The 26,999-nt window shown below is 39.5% G+C and overlaps 1 protein-coding gene across 6 annotated transcripts in view; it reads left to right on the forward strand.

Annotated features, from left to right (window-relative positions):
* The window catches only part of SCHIP1 (schwannomin interacting protein 1), a 328,921-nt gene that overhangs the window by 212,617 nt on the left and 89,305 nt on the right, over window positions 1–26,999 (forward strand). For 3 of the 6 annotated variants that reach the window (XM_087965244.1, XM_087965246.1, XM_087965245.1), the window contains exon 3: window positions 17,954–18,637. In XM_087965244.1, the coding sequence (XP_087821370.1) occupies window positions 17,954–18,637 (684 nt within the window). Of the gene's footprint in view, window positions 1–16,960; window positions 17,011–17,295; window positions 17,558–17,953; window positions 18,638–26,999 lie in introns of those variants that run through there. The other 3 variants (XM_087965247.1, XM_087965248.1, XM_087965249.1) reach the window with 2 other exon arrangements.

The following is a 26,999-nucleotide window of genomic DNA, read 5'->3' on the forward strand; positions in this document are numbered from 1 at the left end:
CTAAGCAGTTCAGAGAACCAGTTGCTAGAAGAAATTACTGGCCTAATCCTGTAAGGAAGGCAGGAAGGAAACATTTTGGTGTTGCTTACAGAAACTGCCTCTCCGTTAACCCTTATTACATTCTTGGCAGGACTAGACTTCCTGTCTCAGGAACTTCTCTGGAGTTTTTTCCCCCTCCTTTGCTGGTACTTTGCTAGTGTGGAGTGACCATTCAAAGTTACAATGGCACTGAAAAAAGTGACTTATGACCATTTTTCACACTTACGACTGTTGCAGCATCCCCACAGTCATGAGAGGCCAGGCGAGGAGATGGTGCCTCGATGTGAGTGATATTGAGTTGGTCACGCCCAGCCAATAACATGACCACCAAGCCACATCCACCCAGTCACATGACCACCAAGCCACGCCCACCAACTAAGCCATGCCCACAGAACCGGTTGTTAAAAAATTTGAATCCCACTGCTGGTCAGCCCCCACACATTTTCACCTCACCAAATCTGGCCCTCCTTGCAAGTTTGGACACCCTTGCTCTAAACTGTTTAGAGAGGCTGTAAAGCACTGTGAAGCGGTATATAAATATTGCACAACAATCAACTGCAAATTCACAGAGATCATTCCCTAATTCCTTTCTATTCAAGTCATCATATGCTTTCTCTAAATCAATAAATGTACAAATAAAAGTGTGTAATTTTTTTAAAAAAATCTTTCACAATTGGTAAAAAATAAGTTTGTACTGTATTTAAATAAATTATCCTCAAGAACATTCTATCACTTTCTCTTCTCTAATATTCAGAAAGCTCAAAGAAACTTATTTCAGTAATGTAATAATGAATCAAGCTGCCTTAGGGGTAGTCCTCAATTTACAGCAGCAACTGAGATCAAAATTTATGTCATTAAGTGATGTGTATTGTTTTGGAACTTTTGATGACTAGAGAATAAACTGTGTTACAGAAGCCATATAAAAAAAGAGTCAGGATATTTACAAAGCATGATGAAGGAAATAAAGTATACTAAAAGTGGTTTTGTAAAATGATTTTATTGTTTTAAAAACGTGAATATTAAACTCTTTGTAATACAAGTTGTTAATGAAAGTAGAAATGCACAGTATGTATTAAGTAGAAGACTTAATTAATTAAATTAAGAATTAAATAATTTTGCTAGAGCCAAGGCACAAGGCAACACTCACAAAACAGAAGAGTTTGTTACAAATAGTGATTATATTCAGGACATCTGGAAGTGATACAAACATCTACTGGAGGACAAAGAACATTTGTTTGAGACAATTTGATGGGCTAATAGGAATGACATTCATCAACATATAGGCAGATGCAATTGTTTCTTCTTCACAAAAGAGGCAAGCTTCAAGAAATAAATGTAGAAAAACTGGAGAAAATGAACAATAGTCTTTATGCTCTAATTTGCCCAGTATAAGGTGTATCATTTAAAAGTAGGCTATCTGCTGGCATTCTTGAATTGCATCTTTAATATTACTTATACTATTAATCTTAATCTACTATTAACTTAATCTATTATTAACTAATAATATTAATCAAAGCTCCTTAGTGTTGCCCTGAACCATGAGATTGGAGGCGCATAAATTTAATAAATAAGTAATCATAGCTCTCTTGTTACAGTTTTGTTCTTTGAACTACTTGTTCATACTAGTCTGCAGGGAGAGAGGTCTGACAAGCAAATGAATAGTACATAAGTGAGGAATAGTCTCTGGTGAGTATTTCAAAGAAGACACATTGAATTGCAATTATCACTGAAAAGAGGTCAGATCTTAATTGCAGAAATATATTCTATGTTTCAGGAAGTATTAATTTCCTACATAATCTTATCCAGAAGTCTCACTGGGTTCAAAACATAACAGCCCATCAAGGTAGAGTGGATTAGGAATCCAATGGCATGTATGACAATACTACTTTTATTGTAAAGCTATAGTAACTAAACCTTGCAAGACTGAATGCACTTCCCCACTTCTTCCTTGATTGCTACACGAACTAGAAAGGGTCTTCTTTCTAGTTACATACATACTTCCTCAGGTTATATCCTTTTCCCCAATTCAGACCTCTTTTATTCAACCATTATCTTGGCAACAGATCTTTCTTCTTCCTATCAGGAAAAATGTCTATAGCTGATGCAAAACTTTCATCTTAATTTTTCATCTTAAATATTTTTAAATGCCTGCAAAATGGAAGCAATAGTAAACAATTTACATTTGTTCCCTTATTTGATAAGCCGCACCATTCAGAAGCATATCAAAAGATATTTGCACCAACCTATATTTCAATGAGAATGAAGCAACCTTGAGAGAATTAAGAAGCATACATCTTTTGGATGTGATTGCTGATATTTTTCTGACAGTCAACCGATATTGAGCTATGAGAAAATTCATACTCTACTGCTAGGGTATGAAGTCCCTCTGTGATTCTGTTCAAACTACCACTTTGAAAGACTTCTAGGCTTTCTGGAAAAGGAAATTAGTTTCTGGAAAAGGAAATTATTAGTTTACCTCCCAGATATCCTTCCTTTACACTTTCTAACTATAGTATCCCGCAAGGTATTCACTGCATGGGCAATGCAAGGAGAACATACACTGAACCAGTGATGGTCAGATGCACATGCATTCATCTAACAATCAGAAGTTGGAGATGTAGAAGATATTTTTCATCAGTAGAACTCAAAACAATTCTTAGGCTCTCAGCATTCAGGGTAAATAAAGCAGACACTGCAGAATAGAAGGAAAAACTAAGAAGGCCTAAATTGTAGAGAGGCAACAATTGTGCGCTATAGGAGGTCAAAGGATATAGTGGCCAATAGCTCTCTGTTACAATGAGCTGAATCAAATGTACATAGGTAGTCCTCACTTATCAATGTAATTGGAACCAGGAACTCTATTGCTAAGTGACATGGTCATAAGGCATGATGTAACATGCCTGTTGACTTATAACAGCCATTCCAATTGTCCCTGTTGCTGTCATTAGGTAAATCCCATATGGTCGCAGCATAATCTTACATAATCACGATGTGCAACCTCCCATGGGCTTCGACACTGAGTTTATTGTCAGAAGCTGGCACTGAAGCTGGCAAGTGATGATCACATGACTGCAGGATGTTCCAATATTATAATTCAAGGGTGTCAAACTCATGTCATCATGATGGCATCATGTGACGTATCAGGACATTTTCCCCCTTCATTAACTGGGCATGGGTGTGGCCAGCGCATGACGCATCTGGACCTCGGACCGTGAGTTACACACCTGTTGTAATTGCAAGCTGGTTGCCAAGCACCTAAATCACAATCTCATGACTTCAAGGATGTAACAATGGCTGCCAATTGCAAGGATCCATCATAGGATCTGCTTTTTCAGCATTTTTGTATCTTTAAAAGATCTCTGAAGTAGACCAATGTTAAGCTAGGACTACCTGTACAGTTTGGATCTACTGGCTCATTAACAGTATGATCTGCAGCAGCATGGAACAACTTCCAATATTTCTAAATCCCACTGACATTCTTTCCCTATTAAGAAACACGGGAGCAAAAGAACTGCTTCAACAATATCATAGAATTTGAAAAGCTCAGAAGACCTTGTGTGGGTGGGTGGGTGGCTGTGGGTGTGTGGTTGTGTGGCGGGGGAGTGTTATACAATATTCTCATCCATCTTTCGAGCCCATGAAGTAGAAATAGAAAAGGAAAAAATACTGACAAGGCAAACCATATTCTTTGGACATCTTCAGTTTCTGAGATTATGCTTAAGTTATACAGATAATAAAGTCTAGCATGAGAGGACCAAACTTTATTAGAACCAGTAAAAAAAAAAAATTTATTCTATTTTTAGATTTAAAATGGTTACAAATCTCACATATGTATCTCTGGGATATTAATATTAAAAAATAATAATAGTACACAAAAAATATGCTGCTTCCACCTACATACCGACTGGAAAAAAATTACAAATTATTTGCTTGATTCTCAAAGTTTTAAATTAAATGTGGGATGGGGTAGAAATAAAAACAACCCCACTGAATTAAGGATATGAGACTTCTGCAGTGTAAAAAGTGGAAGTGTTGCTAAAGTGAAATTTCTTAAAACGATCTTTGGAAAATAGGAAAGTATACTGATTCATATAATTGACTGTCTACATATTAATATTCTGATTATTAGAAAGAAGCTAAGTTTGACATCTTAGTACAGAAATATAAATACGATTTAATAGGTATAATACAGGCCTGATGGAATGACTATTATGATTGAAATGTAAGTCAGCATGGATTTGCCAAGAGCAAATCTTGCCAGATGATTCTTGTCTCATTTTTGATTGGATAGTTTCCTTAATAGAGCCCGAGAATGCTATAGACATTAAATATCTTAATTAAAGCAATGTTTTTGATGAAGTACTTGATCACACGGTGATTAGTTACTTAATTGAGGGCTGGATAGCATGACATTTAAATAGGTACATTTCTGGCTTGAAATGTGTGTTCAAAAAGTGTTTATCAATGGTTCATTATAACATTGGAGAGAGGGTTACCACAGGAATCAATCCTGGATTCTCTGTGCTTTAATTATTTGTATCAATTACTTGGACAAAGAGATGAGGGGGACATTTATTAGATTTTTAGTTGATACAAAACAGGGTAAGGCATCTAACATTCTACAGAATACATAAATAAAAGTCAGAGTAACTTGATAGACTAGAAAATTGGATGAAAGTAACAGAATGAAATTTAACAGAGACAATAGCCAGGGTCTTCACTCAGGAAACAAAAAAAAAAGCATTGGAAAAATAGTTGACAACTGCAAAAGAAATGAAATGCTGTTTTAGGTTGAATCAATAGAAGGGTAATTTCCAAATCTCAGAAATAATCATTTTACTTTATTCTGAATTTATTAGAACCCCTGTTTTACCATCATACTTTAAGAAGGATTCACTGCAGATGTCTGTAGAGATTCTTGGCAATTCAGGTCATGGTTGTCCCAAAGGTGCTTTTTTCAGGAGGCAACTGGACTTTCTTGTGTTTTTTTTCTTTTGAAGACTTTTTGCTTCTCATCCAAAAAGCTTCTTCAGCTTTCACAGGATGGTGGGGAATGGAAGGATTTATATTCCTTGAATGAGTTTCTTGGATGAGAAGTGAAACATCTTCAAAAGAAAAAACAAGAAAGGCCAGTTGCCTCCTAAAAAAGCACCTTTGGAATTCACTGCAGATGAACAGATATATATATTTTTAATGGCAATGAAGAGAAACTGGGAGACTAGAAACTACGGAGATAACAGTTTAAGGAGCTGCATATGTGTAATAGTGATAACTTTGCAAATACTGGACACAGAATAGATTCAAAGTAGAGGAAGACAGATTTTGACTGAATGATAGAAAAACCTCTTAATAATAAGTACAATTCAATGGTGGGACTAATTACCCCAATAGGTGGTAATCTCTTTTTCATTGGATAAGTTCAAGTAAAGATTAGGCAGCCATTTGTCTTGGATTTCTACATTGATCAGGGGAATCGATTTATTGTTCCTTTGAGTCAGTGTTGATTCCCAGAACTGTCTGGACAAGATCTGCAGTTTTCCTGGCAAGGGTTTTTTGGAAGTGGCTTGCCATTGCTTATATCCTAGGGCCAAGAGAGAATTGCACCAAGATCACCCATCCAGACTGAGAACTCACAATCTCTTGATTTTTGCCTGATGTCTTAACCACTACACTTCTTGGGAGAATGGATACAATGTTCCCTTCCAACTTAATTACTTTACAATTCTTTAATATATCATTCCACTGATATTTCATGCAAAAAATCTACAAAAATTGCCATCAACCCCTGTATTTCATTCCATTAAATATTGTTCTTTTTAGATTGATCTATAATTATTTCTTATTCATCTTCATTTTATAAAGGTTATTTATAAACTTTGTGTTTGTTTTTCATTATTTCAAATGTTATCATTCCGTGAAGAAGATGGGTGGTTAATAAATTTGATAAATTAATTAATTAAATCTGAGCCTTTCCTCTGCAAAATTCAAGACTGTACAAATCAAGGTCTCTGCTCACTTTATTCCTATGATTATTCTGTCCAGTAAAATGATGTGAGATATTGTGACCATAAATCAGTCAAATGAGATCCTCAACTGAGCTTAAACCTATGTCACCATGATCAGAGTCCAACACATTTTGATGACTATGTCATATTGACTATAAAGACAATAGGCAAACAAATGTAAGTACTACCCAGGCATAGGTTTTATTTGTTTATCTTCAGCCAAGTTGTCTCACGTGTTTCAGATCATGTCCTCTTCACTTATGATTGTCTCTAGCAAAATTAGCAGACATATTTACCCTTCCCTTTCACTGTTCCAACCAATAATCTGGATTTCTTTTCTAGAGACTTCATTTTTGTGTTGTTATTATAGCATAAAAGCATGTCATAGACTGAAAGAATACTGCTGTCATCATGATATATTGCTTCATTGAGTCTAAGGTCTTAACTGTTCAAAGAAAATGAAATTTCTCTAGACAAATATCAAAAGCTTGGGTTCTTCAAAATATTAACTTTGATAGAAGAAACTTGTGGTAGATGAAGAAAATGAAACTTAATATGAAGAGATCTAATCATTTTCATCTTAACAGAAGTAACAGACCTTAATAGAAATAAACGGTTTTCATTGAAATTAAAGTCAATTTATTTTTTTAAACTTAAGAATTTATATTTTAATGCTATAAAGACAGTGGTCTAAAGCACACAAAACAAAAACTCAATTCTCCACTATTTGAAGGAGTGTCCAAGAAGAGTTTTATGCAGTAGCTGTTCTTAATGCATTGGCCGCTTATTGTGGAAAATCTGGGTTTGCTAAAAACTCTTAATTCAAAACATGTGGAAAACCACAAGCTCTATGAGCAAGTCAAATGCTCAAAATAATAGTAGCAATATATTTATATTGCTTTAAACTAAATTATTATTTATTAAATTATAAATTAAATAATATATTTAATTCAGTTTAATGCTAGGCATGATATAATGCATTTCAGAGCAAGGTTTTATCCATCTTTAGGGACACCTAAAAATGTCAATTCAAAAAGTACATTTTTCTAGGTATGATTATTACTTATTAGTATTATGCAGTTTAGGTGCCATACATTCCTCAAAAATGAACAATTTTCTGTAGCTATTATCAGGGGAGTGAAAATAATATTATATTGAAATGTCTCATATAATTCCATTCTTTTAGAAACTACTTATATGTTAAAAATTACAAGGGATATTTATTTGAAAACCCAACTGTTCCTTACTTATCTGTGGGAGATAAGAATGCTTCAAATGTATTTTCAGGTAGTTCTCAACTTAGGACCATTCATTTAATGACTGTTTGAAATGATGACAGTGTTGAAAAAAGTGCCTTACATAGTCCCCGCACTTACAATGGTTGCAACGTCCCTGCAGTCATGTGACAAAAAGTTGGGCACTTGGCAACAGGCCAACATATTTAAAACAGTTGCAGAGTCCCAGGGTCATGTGATTGCCATGGTTGGATGCCCCCTGGGAAGTTTCAATGGGAAAGCTGGATTTGCTTAATGACTGTGTGATTCACTTAATGACCATATGATTCACTTAACAACCATGGTTAAAAAAAAGATTGTAAGATTGGGCATGACTCACTTATCTAGAAGTATATAGAAGTTCTGGTCCCAACTGTGATGCAAGCAAATAACAAAGCAAACCACAGAGTTAAAAATTGCAGCCAATTCACTTCCTACAGCACTTGCGTATCTGCTGAAGACTATCAATTGGCTTTATGTTATAAATAGATTCAGAAGATCGTGCAATTAATGTTATAGTGTTCCAGAAATGATTTTTACTATAGTATCATGAAACCATTTGATTTTATAGTACCATAAAAGAACCATTACCAACTCAGAACCTCTTTATTCCTTTTTTTTAAAAAATCATCATCCTTGGATATTAAAGCTGAGACAAAGAGAAATAAATAGGAATGCTTAAAAAGTGCCTCTCAAGTTTCCACTTCATACCTTCTTTCCTGTCTGTCAGAAAATCATGTTTGGCTGAATCAGACATTGGGATCTAAGTGCTATTGCATTTAAACCAGAGGTGGTATTCAGCAGCTTTTGACCAGTTCTGGAGAACCAGTAGTGAAAATTTTGAGTAGTTCGGAGAACCAGTAGTGGAAACTTTGAGTAGTTCGGAGAACCGGCAAATGCCACCTCTGACTGGTCCTGCCCCCATCTATTCTCTGCCTCCCGAGTCCCAGCTGATCAGCTGGTTCTTCTTTTGTTGCCCTGCACAGGAGAACAGAGCTGGAAAGCAGGTTAGTGGGGTGGGAACGGAAATTTTGCAGTATCCTTCCCCTGCCACGCCCACTAAGCCACACCACATCCACCAAGCCATGGCCACAGAACCTGTAGTTAAAAAATTTGAATCCCACCACTGATTTAAACCCTTCATCAATCAGAATAGAGCTGGAAGGTTTTGTCGTTCAAACCCGTCCTCAGGCAGCAGACATTGTACCAGTGATGGCTAACCTTTTCTGAACCGAGTGCTGAAAGTGCACGCATGTACCCGAACCCCCAAAATGCAATGCACGTGTGGCCCCATTTCCCCTTTCCCCTGAGCATGCATGTGCCCCCCACCCTTGTGCATGTGCACGCGCCTACCACATGTGCCCCCCCATGAATGCACACGCAGGGGGGCCTACATGTGCCCCCCCCGCACATGCGTAGCAGAGACCCGACAACCAGCTGGCTGGCGGGAGATGCACACACATGCATGGCGGAGCTGAACTGGGGCGAAGGCTCGTGTGCCCACAGAGAGGACGCTTCGTGCCACCTATGGCACGTATGCCATAGTTCGCCATCACAGCCCTATACCATTTCAGACAGGTGGTTGCTGTCCAATCGTTAAAAACCTCCAGTGATGAAGCACCCACAACATCTGAAGGCAAGCTGTTCCACTGGTTAATTGTCCTCACTGATTGGAAGTTTCTCCTTAATTCCAGGTTGCTTCTATCCTTGATTAGTTTCCATCCATTGTTTCTTGTCCTGCCCTCTGGTGGCTTTGGAAAATAAGCTGACCCCCTCTTCATCAGTAAGTACAGGAAACCTCTGAACAGTGGTGAGATTCAATTTTTTTACTACCAGTTCTGTGGGCGTGGCTTGGTGGGCATGGCAGGGGAAGGATACTGTAAAATCTCCAATCAGAGATGGTGTTTGCCGGTTTTCCAAACTGCTCAAAATTTCCGCTACTGATTTTCCAGAACTGGTCAGAACCTGCTGAATACCACCTCTGCCTCTGAACCCGAAGGAAGGTGGATAACCAGAGACAGTAGTAGATCCATTCAAGTACTGTATTACAAGATAGGAAGCAAACTACCATCAGATGGTGGTTATGATATATAAAGACTTTCATGGCACAGGACTAGATTATTTGAGAAATTTGGGTCCCTATTATTGAACTAAGTCATCTGATGTGCCCAAGAAACATGTCTCCTCTGTTGGGGGACCTATCCTGAGGAACAGCATATTCCTTGAGATTAGAATGGCATTATTCTTGCCAGCCTTTCACGAGGACCAAAAACTTGCTTTTTCTTTTAGTGAGCTCTCTCTAGGGATTATTGGATTGTGACTGGCATCAGACATGCTACATTTTTATCATTGTGGTTTTGAAAGATATTTAAGTTGTCAGTCTGAAAACAATGTTAGCTGCTCGGAGTTTCATTTGCAAGTGGGGTGACCAAATAATTGAATAAATAAATATGAATGAATAAAACGTGTTTCTAAATCTAACCCATTTTTCAAATGCCAACTAAAGTTTAAAGCAGCTACAACAATTTCAGTATATTTCATCAGCTCATTTTTAATGTCAATGATTTTCATCAGCTCCTCTAGCCCAATTAATTAATTAAATTTAATTAATTTGCTTACTGTAATTAAAGTAACCACTCAGCTTGGCACTGAGTTCAGAAAAACAGAGTGGGCTGTCCAATGTTTTCTGACAGTCCATCTTTTTATTTATTCAAAATAAACTTTATATTTCCAAGATACAGACAACACATTTAAACCTGATAAATACTGTCTGTTAGAGCACATGGCTTTATTTTTGCAAATGAAGAAACACTGAAAGCGTTTCGGCTGAAACTGAAAGTTGATTAAATATACATTATGGAAAGCCTTCCTTTGTAAGAGTGTTTTTTGAAGACTGCAAATTTGTACTCTAGAGCAAGCTTCAGTGAACCAGGACATAATAAAGCAGATTAGCTTTTTAACTGAGATATTTATAGGCTACTAGTAATTAGTTGCAATTTTAAAAATTGGATAAATCACAAAGTTAGTATAAACTTATAATTATGTGGAGGTACCTATATTTACATCCTCTAGTGCAGCTGTATGCAAAATGCACCAAAGTCTACACATTAAAAGAATAGGAAGCCTAATGATATTTCACAGGAAGTCCACATAAAAACATTAAAATAAATGTGCTTTGGGCTGTATCTTGAAGCAGGTGAAATCAGGGTGAGAATATTAGAATTAGCCTCCTTTTATGATCATTTTTTTCATGAAGGTTTTTCAGGAGTTGTTACCAGCTAATATACACCCATTACACAGTACACTTATTTAAATCACTTGTCAGTTTGGTTCTCCAAATGAGACACTTGTTTCTACCCTACCTTTTGCATTCTCCAGAGTGGTTGTAAGGAAAATGGAAAGCTTTGCTTCCTACCTTCCCCCCTCCTGTTTACTCCAGTTAATGATTAAACACGACCCAAATATCCATTGACTATCTTTTGCCAATTTTGTACTTTCTCATTGGATCTGGTCTAATTAAAGATGCTTCCAATGCTATGCAGTGGTTCTTCGAGCAACAATATTTTCACTATGGACTGTCCTGGCTTTGAACATCCATCAAACAACCTCACTAACTCAGTTTCATACATTATTCAAGGTGTGATGGTGGTAGAAGTGGTGTTTATACCATTATAACCTTTCACTGTGACAACTAATACTGATTTCTCTTGGTTAATTAAACTGCTACAACACTTCATAAGAGGATCTCTCCTGTTTTCACAAAGCTGCCAAGAATCTTTGGAAAAGGGCTTTGTCAAGAAAAGTAAAGTATATATACCGAGTCATTCAGATGGTCAAAGAGTTCCAAATGACTAGTGAGATAAGGCTAGAAGGAACACATTCCACATACATCATGTTCCATTCAACATTCTTTATAATGTCATGAATCATGCATTCCATATTTTATAGTCAACATTAAGCATTTTGTATCAGCGTAAGCATAATGATCCAATAAGCTGAAATGTGAGCAAAAGCTTCTATACAGGAGTATATCAGAGGAAGGAAGGAACATGCTTATGGACCTGTGCAGGGGTGGGATTCTACCTGGTTGGTCCAGTTCTATAGAGCTTGTTGTTATGATTCTGCACAGTTTGGAGAACTGGCAAATCACTCCACTGGCTGGCCCTGCCCTGTCCTGCCCTCTCACTCCTTACCTGGCATGCGCACCATCCAACTTGCCTGCCTTTGGTAAGTTGCTATTTTTCCATTTATTTCCCCCCCCACCCCGACCATATGTTCTGCTGTGCAGGGAGATTTAGATTAGCTAGAAAGCAGGAAACGGTTGGATTTGTTGCTTTCTAGCTAATCTAAAAGCAGAGCTGAACCTTTCCTAGGACTGAAGCTTCTATTTTTCAGTGCAGACTCAGGCAATAGATTGCAGAACGGTAGATTTCCAAGTGAATCTGTGATTCTGTTAGCAACTCAATCTGCCTGCCTGCTTTGCCTGATTTTGGGTAAAAGTTGCTCTTTTTTTTCATAAAAAAATCAATATTTACATACATGGTGTGTTGTGAGTTTATTTTGTGAGTTTGCTTGCAAGCAAATTTTATATGACAGACTCAGGCAATAGATTGCAGAAAGATAGATCTCTGAGTGAATCTGTGATTCTGTGAGCAACTCAATCTGCCTGCCTGATTTTGGGTAAAAGTTGCTTTTTAATAAAAAAAATTCAATATTTACATAAATATTTACAATATTTACATACAAGCCACGCCCAGCCAGTCATGTGACCACCAAGCCACACCCACAAATTAGGCCACACCCACAGAACCGGTTGTTAAGAAATTTGAATCCCACCCCTGGACCTATGGCTTCTTTATACCGTACAACACTAAACCAGTTTAGCATTCTGTCTAAATTCCTGCAGGCAAGATGGGCCAATAATATTATTTCCATATTGAATATTTACACACAAACCTGGTGTGAAGTTCACTATATGGTTTTAGATCTTTCAAAGTGAAAGATAGTTGGAATGTCTCTTCATATTCTCTTTGTAGCAGAAATCATTCACTGCATATGATTAAATGAAACATAGTGAATTTCACAGAATGAATGGAATCTGCAAACTGTTTCTAAGAGATTTGAGAGTAGAAGGAGTGATAGAGTAAACATCTACGGCAGTGATGGCTAACCTTTTCGACACCAAATGCCCAAAGCACAAGTGTGCATTGCCAACATGCAATGCGTGTACACTCCCTGTGCATGCGCCCCACCCCTGCATGTGCCCCTCCCCGTGCATGCATGGCAGAGACCCGAAGACCAGCTGGCCGGCAGGAGGTGTGCACACATATGCTGCAGAGCTGAGCTGGGGCAAGAGCTTGCGTGCCCAGAGAGAGGGCTCTGTGTGCCACCTCTGGCATGCATGCCATAGGTTCACCATCACGGGTGTATGGAGATTCTCAGTCATCCAGGTCATGGTTGCCCCAAAGGTGTTTTTTTGACAGGCAACTGGACTTTCTGGTTTTTCTTTGAAGACATTTCGCTTCTCATGCAAGAAACTAATGGAATATGGTACCAGTTGATCTTGAATAGTAAATGGTAAACTATGTGCCATTTTGATGTTAGGGCCATGCAGTGTGCTGGCTATCAGCCTATAAAAGCTGGAAAGTTCATGTTGCTTGTAGGACAATCATATATGTGGTTTTTTTTAATCCTACCTTTTATTCAGGGGCTGGGGCGGGGAGGATATACATAGCATTCCCTTCTATTGTTCCCCAACAGTGCTGTGAGGTAGGTTGGGCCAAGATTGACTATCCTAAAGTCCTCCAGTGAAATTCCATGGCTACAGGTTGACAAGCCTGGGTTTCCTTAGTTCTAATCCACACCTGACTGCGACATCACATTTGGCTTTCAAGGTATTACTCAGAGGTTACCTATCAGTTTTATTATCACTGGGGGCTTACTTTTAGAGAGATCTAGGTTTCTAGCCATAAACCAATCTTATCATGATTACCTCTTCTCTTGTAGTCACAATTCTTTTCCTACCAGCTATGTTCAGAGTATTAGGATTCCGTTGTATAGTTTCAGGATGTTACAAGTGTTCCTGCTTGTTGAGAAACAGCTCCTGAGTTATGCAGCTATTTTGGGATCAACAAAGTTGTCTTTGGTGCAACTTCACTTGATTTATAAGAAGCCTGATTCTGTTGACCTTCTGGGTTTCTTGCAGAGCTCATCCATTTCCTCAAGTGGTTTTTTTTTTTTTTTTTTTTGGGGGGGCAAGTAGAGTTTCCTAGGGAAAAGTTTCAGGTATATCATTTTTTTTCTTTTACTATTATTATTTCAGAGGAAGTTGGATTTTTCCCCAACTGTGACTTGTTTGCAGAATTTATTTTACTTCTATGAGTGTTAATTTATCTGTAAGTGTTTTGCATATTGCATAGTTCGACGTTTTTTTTAAAAAAGCTGGCAGGATGGCTAAAGCTCTGGATGGATATACTAAAAATGGATTTATATAAATCAAAATAATCTTTGTTAGCTTTTCAAAATGATTTTAACAATGAAAGATGAATACCGCTAAAAGAGGGCTTGTGTATCCTGCTAAGATTTTTTTAAAATAAAAGGTTACTCAGTATTTGAACCAGTATATAGTCTTGTAAACACATAAGTGAGTTTTGCCCCATTTTACAACTTTTCTTGCCACAATTGTTAAGTGAATCACTGCAGTTGATAAGTTAGTAACCCAGTTGTTAAGTGAATCGGGCCTCCAAATTGATTTTGCTTCTCACAAAAGGTGATCTAATGACCTTGGGACACTGCAATCGTCATAATATGAATTGGTTGGGCAAGCATCTGAACTTTGAGCCATGATCATAGGGATGCTACAAAGGTTTAATTGTGAAAAATGGTCATAAGTCGCTTTTTTCAGTGCCATTGTAATTTTGAATGGTCACTAAATGAACTGTTGTAAGTCAAGGACTACCTGTATTGGCTATGCGTCTTTTGAGCCCTTGAACTCAGCATGTAACCACGCCTCAGTGGCGCAGTGGTTAGAATGCAGTACTACAAGCTACTTCTGCTGACTGCCGGCTGCCTGCAATTTGGCGGATCGAATGTCACCAGGCTCAGCCTTCCATCCTTCCGAGGTGGGTAAAATGAGGACCCAGATTGTTGGGGGCAATATGCTGACTCTGTAAACTGCTTAGAGAGGGCTGTAAAGCACTATAAAGCAGTATAGAAGTCTAAGTGCTATTGCTATGTAGTCCAAAAGAGGAGAAAATTCTGATTATAAGGAAACCTAACCGCCTCTCCAACTCCAACATGAGTTTAAGATTGGATAGAGCAGCAGGTAGTTTCTAACCTCATCGTCCTATAGTCAGGTAATTAGCTAATTTATGGTTCTGTGTGGTACACAAACATAATCATACTGCTTAAAAGGAGTCCTTGTTCACCTACAGCAAGGTTCTTCATATTTTGAAATTGATGGAAAGGTCAGCTCTCCACTTTGCGTTTAGCATTCAGTCTACCTTCCCTATCCTGATGCTCTCCAAATGGATTGAATTAGAAGCCTCAACCAGTGTGTGCGATACTGCTGGATAATTCTGAGAGGTTCACACCAACAAATAGGAAAAGCTGCTGGACTGACTTAGGTATAACCAAATTCAAGGTGCCAAAATATGACTCAGATATGGATTTAGGACTCATATATGGAATTAAGCAGAATTAGTGGAGTTCAGCAGGTATAATGGTCGAAATCAGAAGGAATTCTGCAACACTATAGAACACAAGTGTCAAACTCGCGGTGACATGTTACTGTCACGTGACGTAATGGCGATGTTTTTCCCCTTCGCGGAGTTGGGGTGGGCGTGGCCTGTGTATGATGCATCCAGCCTCTGGGCCGCCAGTTTAACAACCCTACTATAGAATAACAAAATAACAGTTGGAAGGGAATAAGTTACAATGAAGTCAAAGGATCTGACATAGGCTATTTGATATCCGGTCTCCTGCTTGAGTACGGCATTGGACTTCTTCTAGTCCAACCCCCTACTCAAGCATATATACCCTTGATGACGAACCTATGGCACGCATGCCACAGGTGGCACGCAGAGCCATTTGTGCCAGCACGTGAGCCGCAGGCAAACTTACCTCACTGGGCATATGTGTGCCTCACAGCTGATTTTTGGCCTGTTTGAGGCCTTTTTTGGCCTCCCAAAGGCTTGAGGAAAGCCTCTGCAGCCCCCCAAAATAGAAATACTGGAAGTGATGAAACGGGCCTATTTTTAAGCCTGCAGAGGCTGCAGAGGCTTTCATCAAGCCGCTGGGAGGCTGAAAATCATCTGGGAGGCGCAGTAAAGGTAAGGGGGCATGGGGGGATTGCGCGCGCATGTGCAGGGGATGTGGTGGGGCATGCACATTGCCTTCTGGGTGCTGGCATGTGAGCGTGCGCGCACAATTTTTGGCACAGGAGCCCAAAAAGGTTAGCCACCACTGCCCTATACTATTTCAGATACTACCACTAGCCTAAGTCATATTATTTGACTTCATTGTAACCTTCTTTTCATAAGTAGGGATGTTTCTGTTGTAAAAATTTGTTTGCCATCCAACTCCCAAGGACTTTGGGCAGTTCACAAGTAAATGCATTAAACGCACACACAAATTTCAACGTTAAAAGGATGAAAGATAGCAATGACCAAAAAAGTTGAACAGGAACAAATCTTTATTCACCTTTGCCAAAAACCTGGGCAAGAAACCAGGTGTCCCAATCTTATACTGAGTGCCAAAAAGTTAGTTTAAATATCCAATATCATGGATTTCCACCCATAGCTAGCCTGTCTTCTGTATACAGCTGAAATGCTTTAAATGCTAATATTAACCATATTAGTGAGAATCAGGGGAGAAACTTGCTCTTCTGAGTTCAAAATAAAGACCATCTGTAAGAAGCATCTGTCACTTTATGGAAGGGACTCAAAGATTGCCACTTATTTTCTTCTGAGGATGGAGCAAGGAAACAATTTCATTAAAGCCCCTTTTTTGGACTTGCTCTCCAAAAGCCGAAAAGTTCCCACTGCTCTTTCAGAGTTTTCCTGTGTTTGCACAACAGGATTTCCTTGTTATCACACTCTTCACTTAGGTCTTCTTTAACCATGTCAACCTCCAAAGTAATAAAAACTACCGTGCCTCAGCCTGGCAGCTGTTCTGGTGCCCAGGAGGAGAAAGCACTCAACATATGTTCAGAGATCGCCTTTAACTCCAAAGTTTTTTAGGACTTTAAAAAAAAGAAAGTAGTAGTTGCAGGACATTTGGCCAGGGGAAAGAAGGGGGGGGGGACGAATCAAAGCAGGGTTTTTCTGCTGGAATGCTCAGGTAGATATTTAACTTTTCCATTTTCAATCCAGGTGTTCAAACAAAACCAGTTGAAATATAACGCAAGGATTTGCTCAGGGTTTTGTTTGTTTTATTTTTGCCACAGACTCTTACTCTTTCCTGGACTATTGATTTTCACGACAGTAAAAAAAAAACAAAAAAAAAAAAACCAACCACAGGGAGAAGGACATTGACCTAGGATACAAAGAGGGGAGGGGGAAAGGGGGGGAGCTTCTTCAATCGTTATTTCATCCTGCAAACTAGGAAACTGCCTGCCTTTCCGTCCCTCCCTAGCCTTGACACACAACCCAACTCGTTGCTGTGTGTCTACACATGCCGGCGCGGAAACAAGGGTGGGGCCCAGCGGGCGACAATGCGCGGCCTTGTGGAATTTGCAGGGAGGGAGAGCAATTAAACCGACCCGCCAACCCCGACGCGCCTCCTTCGCTTGCGTTAAGCGTGCAGTTTCTCTGGCAGGGCTCTCTCTCTCTCTCTCTCTCTCTTTCTCTCGGGCGATACCGCAGGGGGCGATGTTTTCCCATTGACTTTTCCCCCCTCTTTACGCCGTTTACGTGGGGACGGGCTCTCCCACTCTCTTCCTCCCCTCCCTCCCTCTCTCCATCCCTCTCTCTCTCTCTCTCTCTCTCCTCCCTTCTCCGCCCGCTTCCTTTTCAGTGCTACCGGCGTAGCTTTTTTTTCCCCCCCTTCCCCTCCCCTCCTTCGTTTAACTGGACGCGAAGGAGCCAGGAAGTTTCCGGTGCCGGTGGCGGGCAAGGTTGCCGGCGGTTGCGTCGGAAAACTGCTGGGTGGCGTTTGTGTCTCGCCGCCGTTTCCTGCCCCGATCCACACCGGGCGATGTTATCAGAAGCATCTGGGCGGCTGTGCCCGATGAGTGTCTAGGTGGGGGGGGGGGCGGGGAGCCAAGCCATCCATCCCTTTCTCCCGTGGGAGATTTCCCATCTCCTTCCTGGAAAAGTGTCCCCCCCCTCCCCCCGCCCCTGGGTGTGTGAGGGCTTTGCAGGAAACTTTGGGAAGTGACGGGGGCGCCCCCCCCCTTTCCTGCCCTTCCCTCTCTTTCTCTCCCTCCCCCCCTTTCCATTAAGATTGCCGGCAGCATCTGGAGCGCCTGGTGCTGAACTGTGCCTGGTGGGGCTGGTTACTTCTGGAGCGGGGGAAGCAGCTGCCGCCGAGCACAAAAAGAAGTCTGTCTTGCCTCTTGTGTCTCTCCATCCCGCTCCCCCTCCCTCCCTCCCTATCTATAATGCTCTTGGTCTCGCTCTCTTTTTCCTTCTCCAGGATGGCATGGATCTAGGGAGCGACCCCTGCAGCAGCCGCTCCAGCTCCGAGTCCACTTCCAGCAAAGTGACTCCTTGCTCGGAATGCAAATCTTCCCCGTCGCCTACCAGCCTGGATTTGGCTGCTTTGGAGGACTCCGAGGAGGAGGAAGAGGAAGAGGAGGAAGAAGGAAGAGAGGGGGAGGAGGTCGAGGAGGACGACTTCCAGGAGTCTACCGCGAGGAAAGGGATTGATGTGTGGAAGGAGGATGGGGACTATGCCCCGCGCCATGCCAAAACCACCCCTACCAGGAGGAGTTTAACCCGAGAGCCGGTGGAGGTGAGGAGTACCTGCCTCAGCCTCCCCACTGCCACCATGCCCCCTCCAGCTCCCACCACGAATCCCCCTCCCCACCGTCACCATCACCTGCAGGACCTTAGGCACAATGCCAACATGGTGCCGTCCAGCCACCGGACTGGACACAAAGGGGGTGTGGGTTACAGCAAAGCCCCCTGTCTCCAGAGAGCTCAACAGGGAGGTCCTTTGCTTGCCTTCCGCCCCGTGGAGAACTCCTTAGGAGGGGATGCCTTGAAAGAGCAGGAGCCTCAGCTGCCCACTATGGACTGGGAAGCACTGGAGAAACACCTGGCTGGGTTGCAGTTCCAAGAACAGGAGCTCCGGAGCCAGAAGAGCAACTACACCTCTGTAAGTTGGTCTCTTTCCTCTTTATTTTTCTTGCTCTTTTTCTTTGCTCCCTTTTTACAGAGTAACAGCGATGAGAATTAAAGTGTTAATGTTAGTGGAATTGCTGCTACTTAAGGAGACCGGAGGGTGAGTCATTTCCCATGCGAGGGAGGGCATTGGATGATTATGGTTTTTTTTTCCCATAGAAGGTAATTTCCAAAGGGCAGCTGTGATTACTTAGATTGGGATAGCTGGTTGCTTCCTTTTTTTCCTCCAAATATGTCCTGGTATTTGGGCTTGCAAGAAACCTCGTGTGCACTGTAGCGTGTTGTGTAGAGTGGGAGAATGCCTCCCTTGGATTCAGATTTAGACAGGAAAGAGACAAGTGTTATGCCTTGTCCCTTTTGTTCTGCAAGAGAGATCGGTTGATTGGTCTGCCTTGGTCTTGAGGATTAGGGGCTTTGGTGGGTGATCTTTTCTGTTGGGAAGGGAGGGAAGGGCTGGGAGGGTGATCCTGAACCACTTCCTGTTCCTTATCAGAAGAACACCTGGCTGCATTCAGAAAAGCCAGACGTGTGGGTGGCCTTAAGAGGGGGAGAAGGAGTGGGAAATGTAAGCAGGAATCTTAGCCAGCTGGTGCATGTCTCATTGTGAATTTGCCCTAGTGAAAGGGTTTGTGCTATCTAATGCCTGTTTCTCTGCCCTTCCTTTCTAAAGGTACAGCAGAACTTGCAAACTTGGGTAGTTTATAATGTTTATTTTTTAAAAAAAACATGTGGTTTGTTCTGCAACAAAAAGCTCTTGTTTAATCTAATAGCTCTGCTAACATTGTATCACTTTTGCCTTGGGATGTGACTTGAAAATCTAGGGCCTTCATGAAGCTCTTAGAGATTGGGTGTAACACTCTTTGACTTTAGGGCATGATAAGTAACTTCATTTTTTCAGCATAATTGACATTGTTGCTTCCAGCAAGAGAAGGGCAAAGGGAAGGGGACTTTGTTTGGTGTCTTCCCTGATGGACAGAGCCAGTAAAGATCAGTTCCATATTGCAATTTGCTTTAATTGCCCTTTTCTCTTTGCATCCAGAGCACATTATCTATAAATACCGGATAGAAATGGAAGACATGATCTTCACTAGATTTAAAGGGAGAAAGCTTTCTTTCAAGGGTTTTTTTTTTTTTCTATTTAAAAATTTCTCTGTAAAGACAGATCAGATGCAAAGTCCAATAATAAAGTGCTATTATCCCAGCGTTTGTAACTTCAATAATGTTAGATTCAACAGAGATGCTGATGACACTGCATTTTAAATATGGTGTACTTTTGGAGAGAATATGTGATTTCAGAAGTATTTTGCCTGTAGATCAAGAGAGATAGCTGAAATGCCCAGCTTTATTTCTTGCTGGGACAGAAAAGTCTGATATTGTTCTGTAAAGCAAAGAAGTTTATTTTAGGCTTCAAAATCTCTCTGGTGCCTGCTCTGTGGACAGATATCTGGTTTTTTATGTTTTTGTTTTTTCACTTTTGCAGATCTTTCAGTTTAGCAGGTGTTTAGTAATGACTTGTGAGAAGATGCCCAATTCATGTTTCCTAACCCTCTAGTTAAATTAGATCTCAGTCAGTCTGCTTTGCCTGTCAACAAGCATTAATGTATTTTCATTTTTATAAACAATCTGTAAATATATTTCCCAAAATGTGACACTCTGAAACTTACTTAAATGTTTACTTCAATGATGCAGTGGAACTACACAATGAATTACAAACACTATTAAACGTGGTAATTTTACTTGAAGACTCTAGTTTTATTTCCAAGTTTAAATTATTTCCCAAGGTTTTTTTTAGAAGTTTACAACTTGCTGATGGTCTTCTCATCTGACTTCAACTAATCAATATACTACTAAAACTCTCCTGTCTACTTGTCTGTAACCTTAAATTAGAAACAATGTATCATAGGATAACATTTTTTGAATCAAGATACCTCAAAAGTCACCCAAAACCAGTACACGTGGGATTGACATTTCAAGGATCTTTAGACCAATGATACTGACAAAGTTGTGGCCTCTTCAGACTCATCACGTGGCCACAATCAACTGTGGACACATGATTGCCATTTCCAATGATCTCTGACAGCTTCCCACAAGCAAAGGAAATGTGGAAGCTGACAGGAAGTTGGAACTAGCTCCCATTCTCATTGTTGGTTTTGTTGTTTTTTTGTTTTTTTGCCTGCCCATAGTCATTCCAATTATCAGTTCAGGGAAGGAAAAATATCTTAAACAATGACTCAACAGATCATGGATTGTCTAGTTTTCTATTAATGTTTCTTCTTTGAAACCTTTTTTTTTTCTTTCTGGACCCTAAGGACCATGTGAAAAGTGGAGAATGGGTTCACTGAATGACTCTGGCATTCACTTAATGACTGATGTTCCATTAACAACTGCAGCATTTGCTAAATGACCACTGCAAAAAAAAAATGTTGTAAAATTGAGTTGATCATGTGATGACCCCTTAACAACCTACTTTTTTTTCTTTTTGGAATCCTGTAATCCCTTTTTATTTGGGTGGAGGCTGGGCAACTGACTGGAGTTGGGCATTTACTGACAGGATGTTCTTCCTGATGCCTACACAGAGTTCACAGCAGATATTTTCTCTTCACACCCTAATAGAGAAACATATCAATCTTCCAAGTGGGAGGCGATCATCTTCACCTCTAGGCCACTACTCCACTCTTAACAACCTACATTACTTGTAATTCCAGGCTCAATTAGGGTCATCAGTTGAGGACTACCTTTATTTAGTCAATTTTAATTTTTGTGTTAATATATTTCCAAATAATAACGCCAAACATTGAGTCAAGATGGAAAATAGGCAGTAGGCTCCTAGATTTTTCTGAAAGCCAGTTCCCATCACAGCAGACAATGTTATTCATAGTGGTATCTACTGAGAATTAATTGCTAGCCTATTCACATGGCCATTGTCCTAAGACAAGAGCGGGCAACCTGAGAATATTGCTAAACAATTGGGCCAAATATCCTCATCTTCATTCCTTCTATCTTACTGTGATACAGAGGCTGTATCTGACAGAGTGTGTAGTACATTCACCACCACTCTGATGTTTAACCTACAGTATTTCATTTATGATACATTGGCCAAAATACATCATTTGAGTTCCTGAATTAAAGGTGGTATATAAATCTGATAGCATGAGCATCCTGGTGTACTCCTTTCAAGGAGCAGCAGGAAGTTTTCACTTTATCTAGACTCTATTTCAACTCTGATTTTTTTCTGGAAACTTTGCAGGGTCTACTAATGTCAGTATAAAATAAACTTTCATAAATATGCTAGAAATAACTCAGTTTAAAACAGATGCTGATGAAACCATTACCAAGGCTGTTGATATGTATCTTACAACTGTTCTTCAGCTAAATCCTTTATGACAGTCCCAAAAAGATTTGGTTTTTCCTGTTTATTATCCATACCTTTTGGCTGCTTGTCAAGCTCCATTATGCTGACGTTGCTTGATTTTTATATTTCTTATTGGTATTCCACCCAATAGCATCAATAAAAGACTGATGAATTCTCCTGCCATTACTCACTGTACTTAAATGATTAGCCTCTATTTCACACTTCACCTGAAATAATTTATTTGTTTATTTTGGTTCTTTAATAATGTCAAAACTAAAGAAACTCAGAACTGATTTAACACATTATGCTAAGCGAAAGTATTCAAGCTACACTGCTGAATCCCAAAAACTACAGTATATAAAACTACTTAATGTGATATATAAAGCCAGATAGTGGTTTGTGTATTCATCGCAATATGTTTTTATGAGCATTTCTATGAGCATGCATGGGAGTTGAAAGTGGGGAGGAAAAGTGTTTTCAGAACACTGTCCAGATCAGCATCCAAGGATGAGAACATGTGGAAAAAGGTCAATTACTACTTAAAAGTGAAAGATAAAGATGTAAATAACCAGGTGATGCTGTCAAGGCCCTGCAGCGGTATCTGGAACTAGTTGGGATAGAAAAGGCTCAGGCCTCTTAAACCATCCAGGTCTTGGAGGCATTCAATCTTTAATACTAAATGCAGTTGCACTTCACTCTTCAGAATGGTGTGTAATTTGGGGGGGGGGTGTCACAACTGCTATTCAAAGAGCAGGTGGCAGCTGTAGTAAGTTGATGACAACTCCCCACAGCCAATTCGCCATGGGACAAATCACCATGGCTGACTTGCCAAGGGACAACCTGCTAATATCAAAGAAATAGTGGAATTGAATTGTTGAAGAAAGGATGCCAAGAGAGGGACAAAATGTTATGTGAATGACAAAAATTAAAATAATTTTTTAACTTATTTTAAAATAATTAAATTGAATTGTTGGTTTTCCTGCGGCAAGTTGTCCTATGGCAAGTTGGCCATGGTGAGTTGGCTGTGGCAAATTGTCCCATTCCAGCTGTGGCCGGAAAAGCTTTTACACAAATTCAAAGGTGTTCATAGTGTGCCAATTGCCCCTGTACTTGGACAAGGAAGACCTTAAAATGGTTACTTATCTTTGGTCATTTGGGCTATTGCAATGCACTGTAGGCAGATCCAGAATAATCCAGAATGCAGCAGCCCTAATAGTTGTGCTTCACTATGCCCATGTGACACCTCTACTTTGTGAGCTGCAAAGGTTATAATTTATAATGCATTTCATGGTATAGGGTTTGATTATTCTAAAGGACTGTCTATCTTTATAGTTTCCATATCATATGATCCAGCAGAATCAGCATACTCTGGGAACCATCAATTAAACATCGGATGAAGCAGTATCTTATCATAGATTTATTTGGCCCTTATCTTGACCTTATTTGAACAAGCCTTCAAAACCTGAGTTTCCAGGCTTTAAGCGGACTCCTTGTGGGATGATTGCTTTGCCAGATTTTGATATTTTGTGCTTGCACATGTTCATTTTTCATTATTTGTATTTTATTCTTTTCAGTTGCTTCATATTGCATCCTACCCATAGTCATGAACAAGTCAGGCAGCTTATAAATGTAATAAATAAATAATGAGGATTTTAAACACTGATTATGACATATACTGTACATTCCTAGATTCTGAAATAGCAGATACTCCTTTTTATTAGAGTTGCAGTAACAGCAGCTTACCTATCTCTGCCTTGTCCTTGAATCCTCTATTATTAAGCTCAAAAATGTGTGTCTGCATTTATAGAAGGATCCATTGTCATGCTCAAGTATCTGTTCTGACATCACAATGATTTGAATTCTGACAAATTCCTGGTTCAAATCTAAAATGAGACCCTCCCTTTCATTATAATAAGGCTTTTGGAGTATTGGCCAAGAGGAATTAGAAAATAGACTAGACCAGACCAGACCAGAAATAGAAATAGAAATAGAAATAGAAGAATTGGAAAGGACCTTGGAGGTCTTCTAGTCCAATTCCCTGTCTAGGCAGGAAACTCTACACAACTTCAGACAAATGGTTATCCAACATCTTTTTAAAAACTTCCAGGGTTGGAGCATTCACAATTTCTGGAGGCAATTTGTTTCACTGATTAATTGTTCTAACTGTCAGGAAAGTTCTCCTTAGTTCTAAGTTGCTTCTCTCCTTGATTAGTTTCCACCCATTGCTTCTTGTTCTGCCCTCAGGGACTTTGGAGAATAGCTTGAGTCCTTCTTCTTTGTGGCAGCCCCTGAGATATTGGAACACTGCTATCATGTCTCCCCTAGTCCTTCTTTTCATTAAGCTAGACATTAAATGGACATGAATCCATTGAAAGATTTAAAATATCCTTCAAAATAATACTTTGATCATTTTGTAGGTGCTGGATTGCAATAAAGTTCTGGGCACTTATGCAAGATTGTATAGAAGACTTGACCTTTTGCATATCTACTAATGTTAAATCATAAAAGGAAGTGCCAGCCACGGGCTCAAACAGACAATCATATCTTCGGTTATGCTTATTATTATTTTTTGGTCCGACACATCATGTGAATTTGATACTTTTTCCAGCTGTGTTGCTTCTGCTGGAAGAGTCCTGTTACCCTTTAATCTGTTTCTTCTACAACAAATGTAGCATCCAGGCTCTAGTCTGGAGGACACTTTTTTTTTTGTTCACCTGCACCATATAAATCACCTGGAGGAAGAATTTATGAATGATGGATCTGTCACGATGGGACACTTGTATTTCTCTTCTGCTTTCATTAGTTGGTCTAGCACGCTGGAGAGTTTTTTTGAATGTACTGAATCTATAGAAACTCACATTTATTCCAACTTATTTCCACAAACCTGAATTAACAAATGTTACACTGAGATTGGAAAAAAATTGCTTGATTTAAATTTTACACCTTTAATTTTGATTTTGTTATTTGTGCATGGTTGCTTCATATTTTGGTACCCTAATCAGTCACAATAACTGTAATTACTGAGCCTAGGCCTTGTAAACAACTTTTCATACAAATATTTTTGTAAACAAAATCTGTAAATGCTTCAGTTGCATTTCATCTCTAATTAGCATGCAATGTTTGTAGCAATCTGGCTAACTCTTTATTTTTAAGCTGAGCTAGAGATATAGTGCACCAAAGTCACTGGATGCCTGGATATATTTTTTCTTTGAGGAAAAGTTATATTGCCTAGCAAATCAGTCTGTAATAAATTTCCTTTCATTTGCATATGTGAACTTGATATAACAATAGTAATTTAAAAACCTTGGAGGGAGGGAAGAGAAAGTGCTTCAGTGATGAACAGACATAATTGTTCATATATTTATGAGTTTTATGAACTAACCAAAGTATGTACAGGCAGTCCCCAACTTAGAATGGCAATGGAGTCTGCCCCCTCATGGTCGTAAGTCATGACGGTCATAAAACCATCACTGGCATAGTTTTCCAACTCTTTGTAGTGATTGTTAAGTGGTCCCTGCAGTCATGTAGTGGCTGTGATGGTTATTAAGCAAACCAGTGGTCCATTATGGGCACAGTTTGGCTGAAAACTGGAAGTAAATGCCAATGTCATAAAATCCAGTCATATGACCACAGGATGCTTCAAACAATTATAAATGCGGCCCAGTTGCCAAGACCTCGAAGTTTGGTCATGTGTTGGGGGGGATCATCGGTACTTCAAATCTAGGTTGTGAGTAGCCCCCAGTAGATCTGTCGTAATTTTGAACAATTGTTAAGTAACTGGTTGTAAATTGGGGACTAACTATTTACAAAGGAAGGAACAGAGTGGAACTTGTTGGGGCAGGGAAATAAAGGTAAACCAGTAGCTCCCTAATTTATATAAAGAGGAAAGATTGGTTCTTAGATCAATCCCAACCCAACCCTACATTATTCATTTTATCCTTTGGATAATATTTATTTATTTATACATACTTCACTGGATACATTTGTACTCACTATTTTATCGCTACTTAAAATTTTGCTCAAGTTACAAAATCTTACCTTGCTGAAAAATCACACCAGCACTTATAAGTTAAATATAATTTCTTAAGTAAAAACATGGCAAGGCATGCTTCAATGAACAGAGAGAAGTGGCTTTCTTGTCAGACTTCCTTAGGAAATGACTTCTATTTGTGGAATGTGCTTTTTTTTCCCTTTGAAAGTATCCAACTTGCTTGTTTCCTTTGTAGTAAATGCATTTTTAAACCTGCAAGAGTTTGGGGTTTTTTCAGCCTCTGATACATAGAATTAGTTTGGGAATGACATGGCTCACCACTAATCCAGTGAAGTGCACTGAGGCCTTGTGACTGATGGCAGCATTTGTCAGGCTCCAAAAACCAACAAGGACACATTGAGGCAGTTTTCTTTATTGTTCCTCAACCACAGATAGAAATTTTGACAAACTAAAGCACACTACTTGTACCATATAAAACATACTCTGGGAACTATTAGGGAGGAGCTGTCTTCCCTCCCTCTTTCTCGCACACAAACTATCAAAACTGTGATATCTCTTACTCCTCTGGGATGTATCCTCTCCCTCCTGGGAATCCAGACAGCATTCAGTCACAGCTGGATTACAGCTGGCAAGAAAAGTGGGCAGAACTTTGCACTAGAATTGCTGAAAAATATGTCTCTTTTGAAGACCTACTTGGTGTCCTCTGAATTCTTTGTATAACAGCTCCCATTATCTCAACTCCATATTGAAGACCAAAAGAGGTTACAGTACTGCACCAGGATTGAGTAGACCCAGGTTCAACTTCTCAATCATTCATGTTAAGGCCACACTGAGATCTTCTTTGATTAAGACAACATGCACTTCACAATCTTATTACTCAAGTGCAATAGATATTTTATTTCCTTTCCACTGAAACAAACATTTTATTATATTGTGTTATTCCTGTGTAAAAAGAGATTTGATTTCCTTTTGAATGAGATGCTAGTCAGTAAA

The sequence above is a fragment of the Notechis scutatus genome, chromosome 4 (assembly GCF_049901735.1).
Source record: "Notechis scutatus isolate UNSWTSFEM ecotype Mainland chromosome 4, rNotScu1.2, whole genome shotgun sequence".
Taxonomy (NCBI): Eukaryota; Metazoa; Chordata; class Lepidosauria; order Squamata; family Elapidae; genus Notechis; species Notechis scutatus.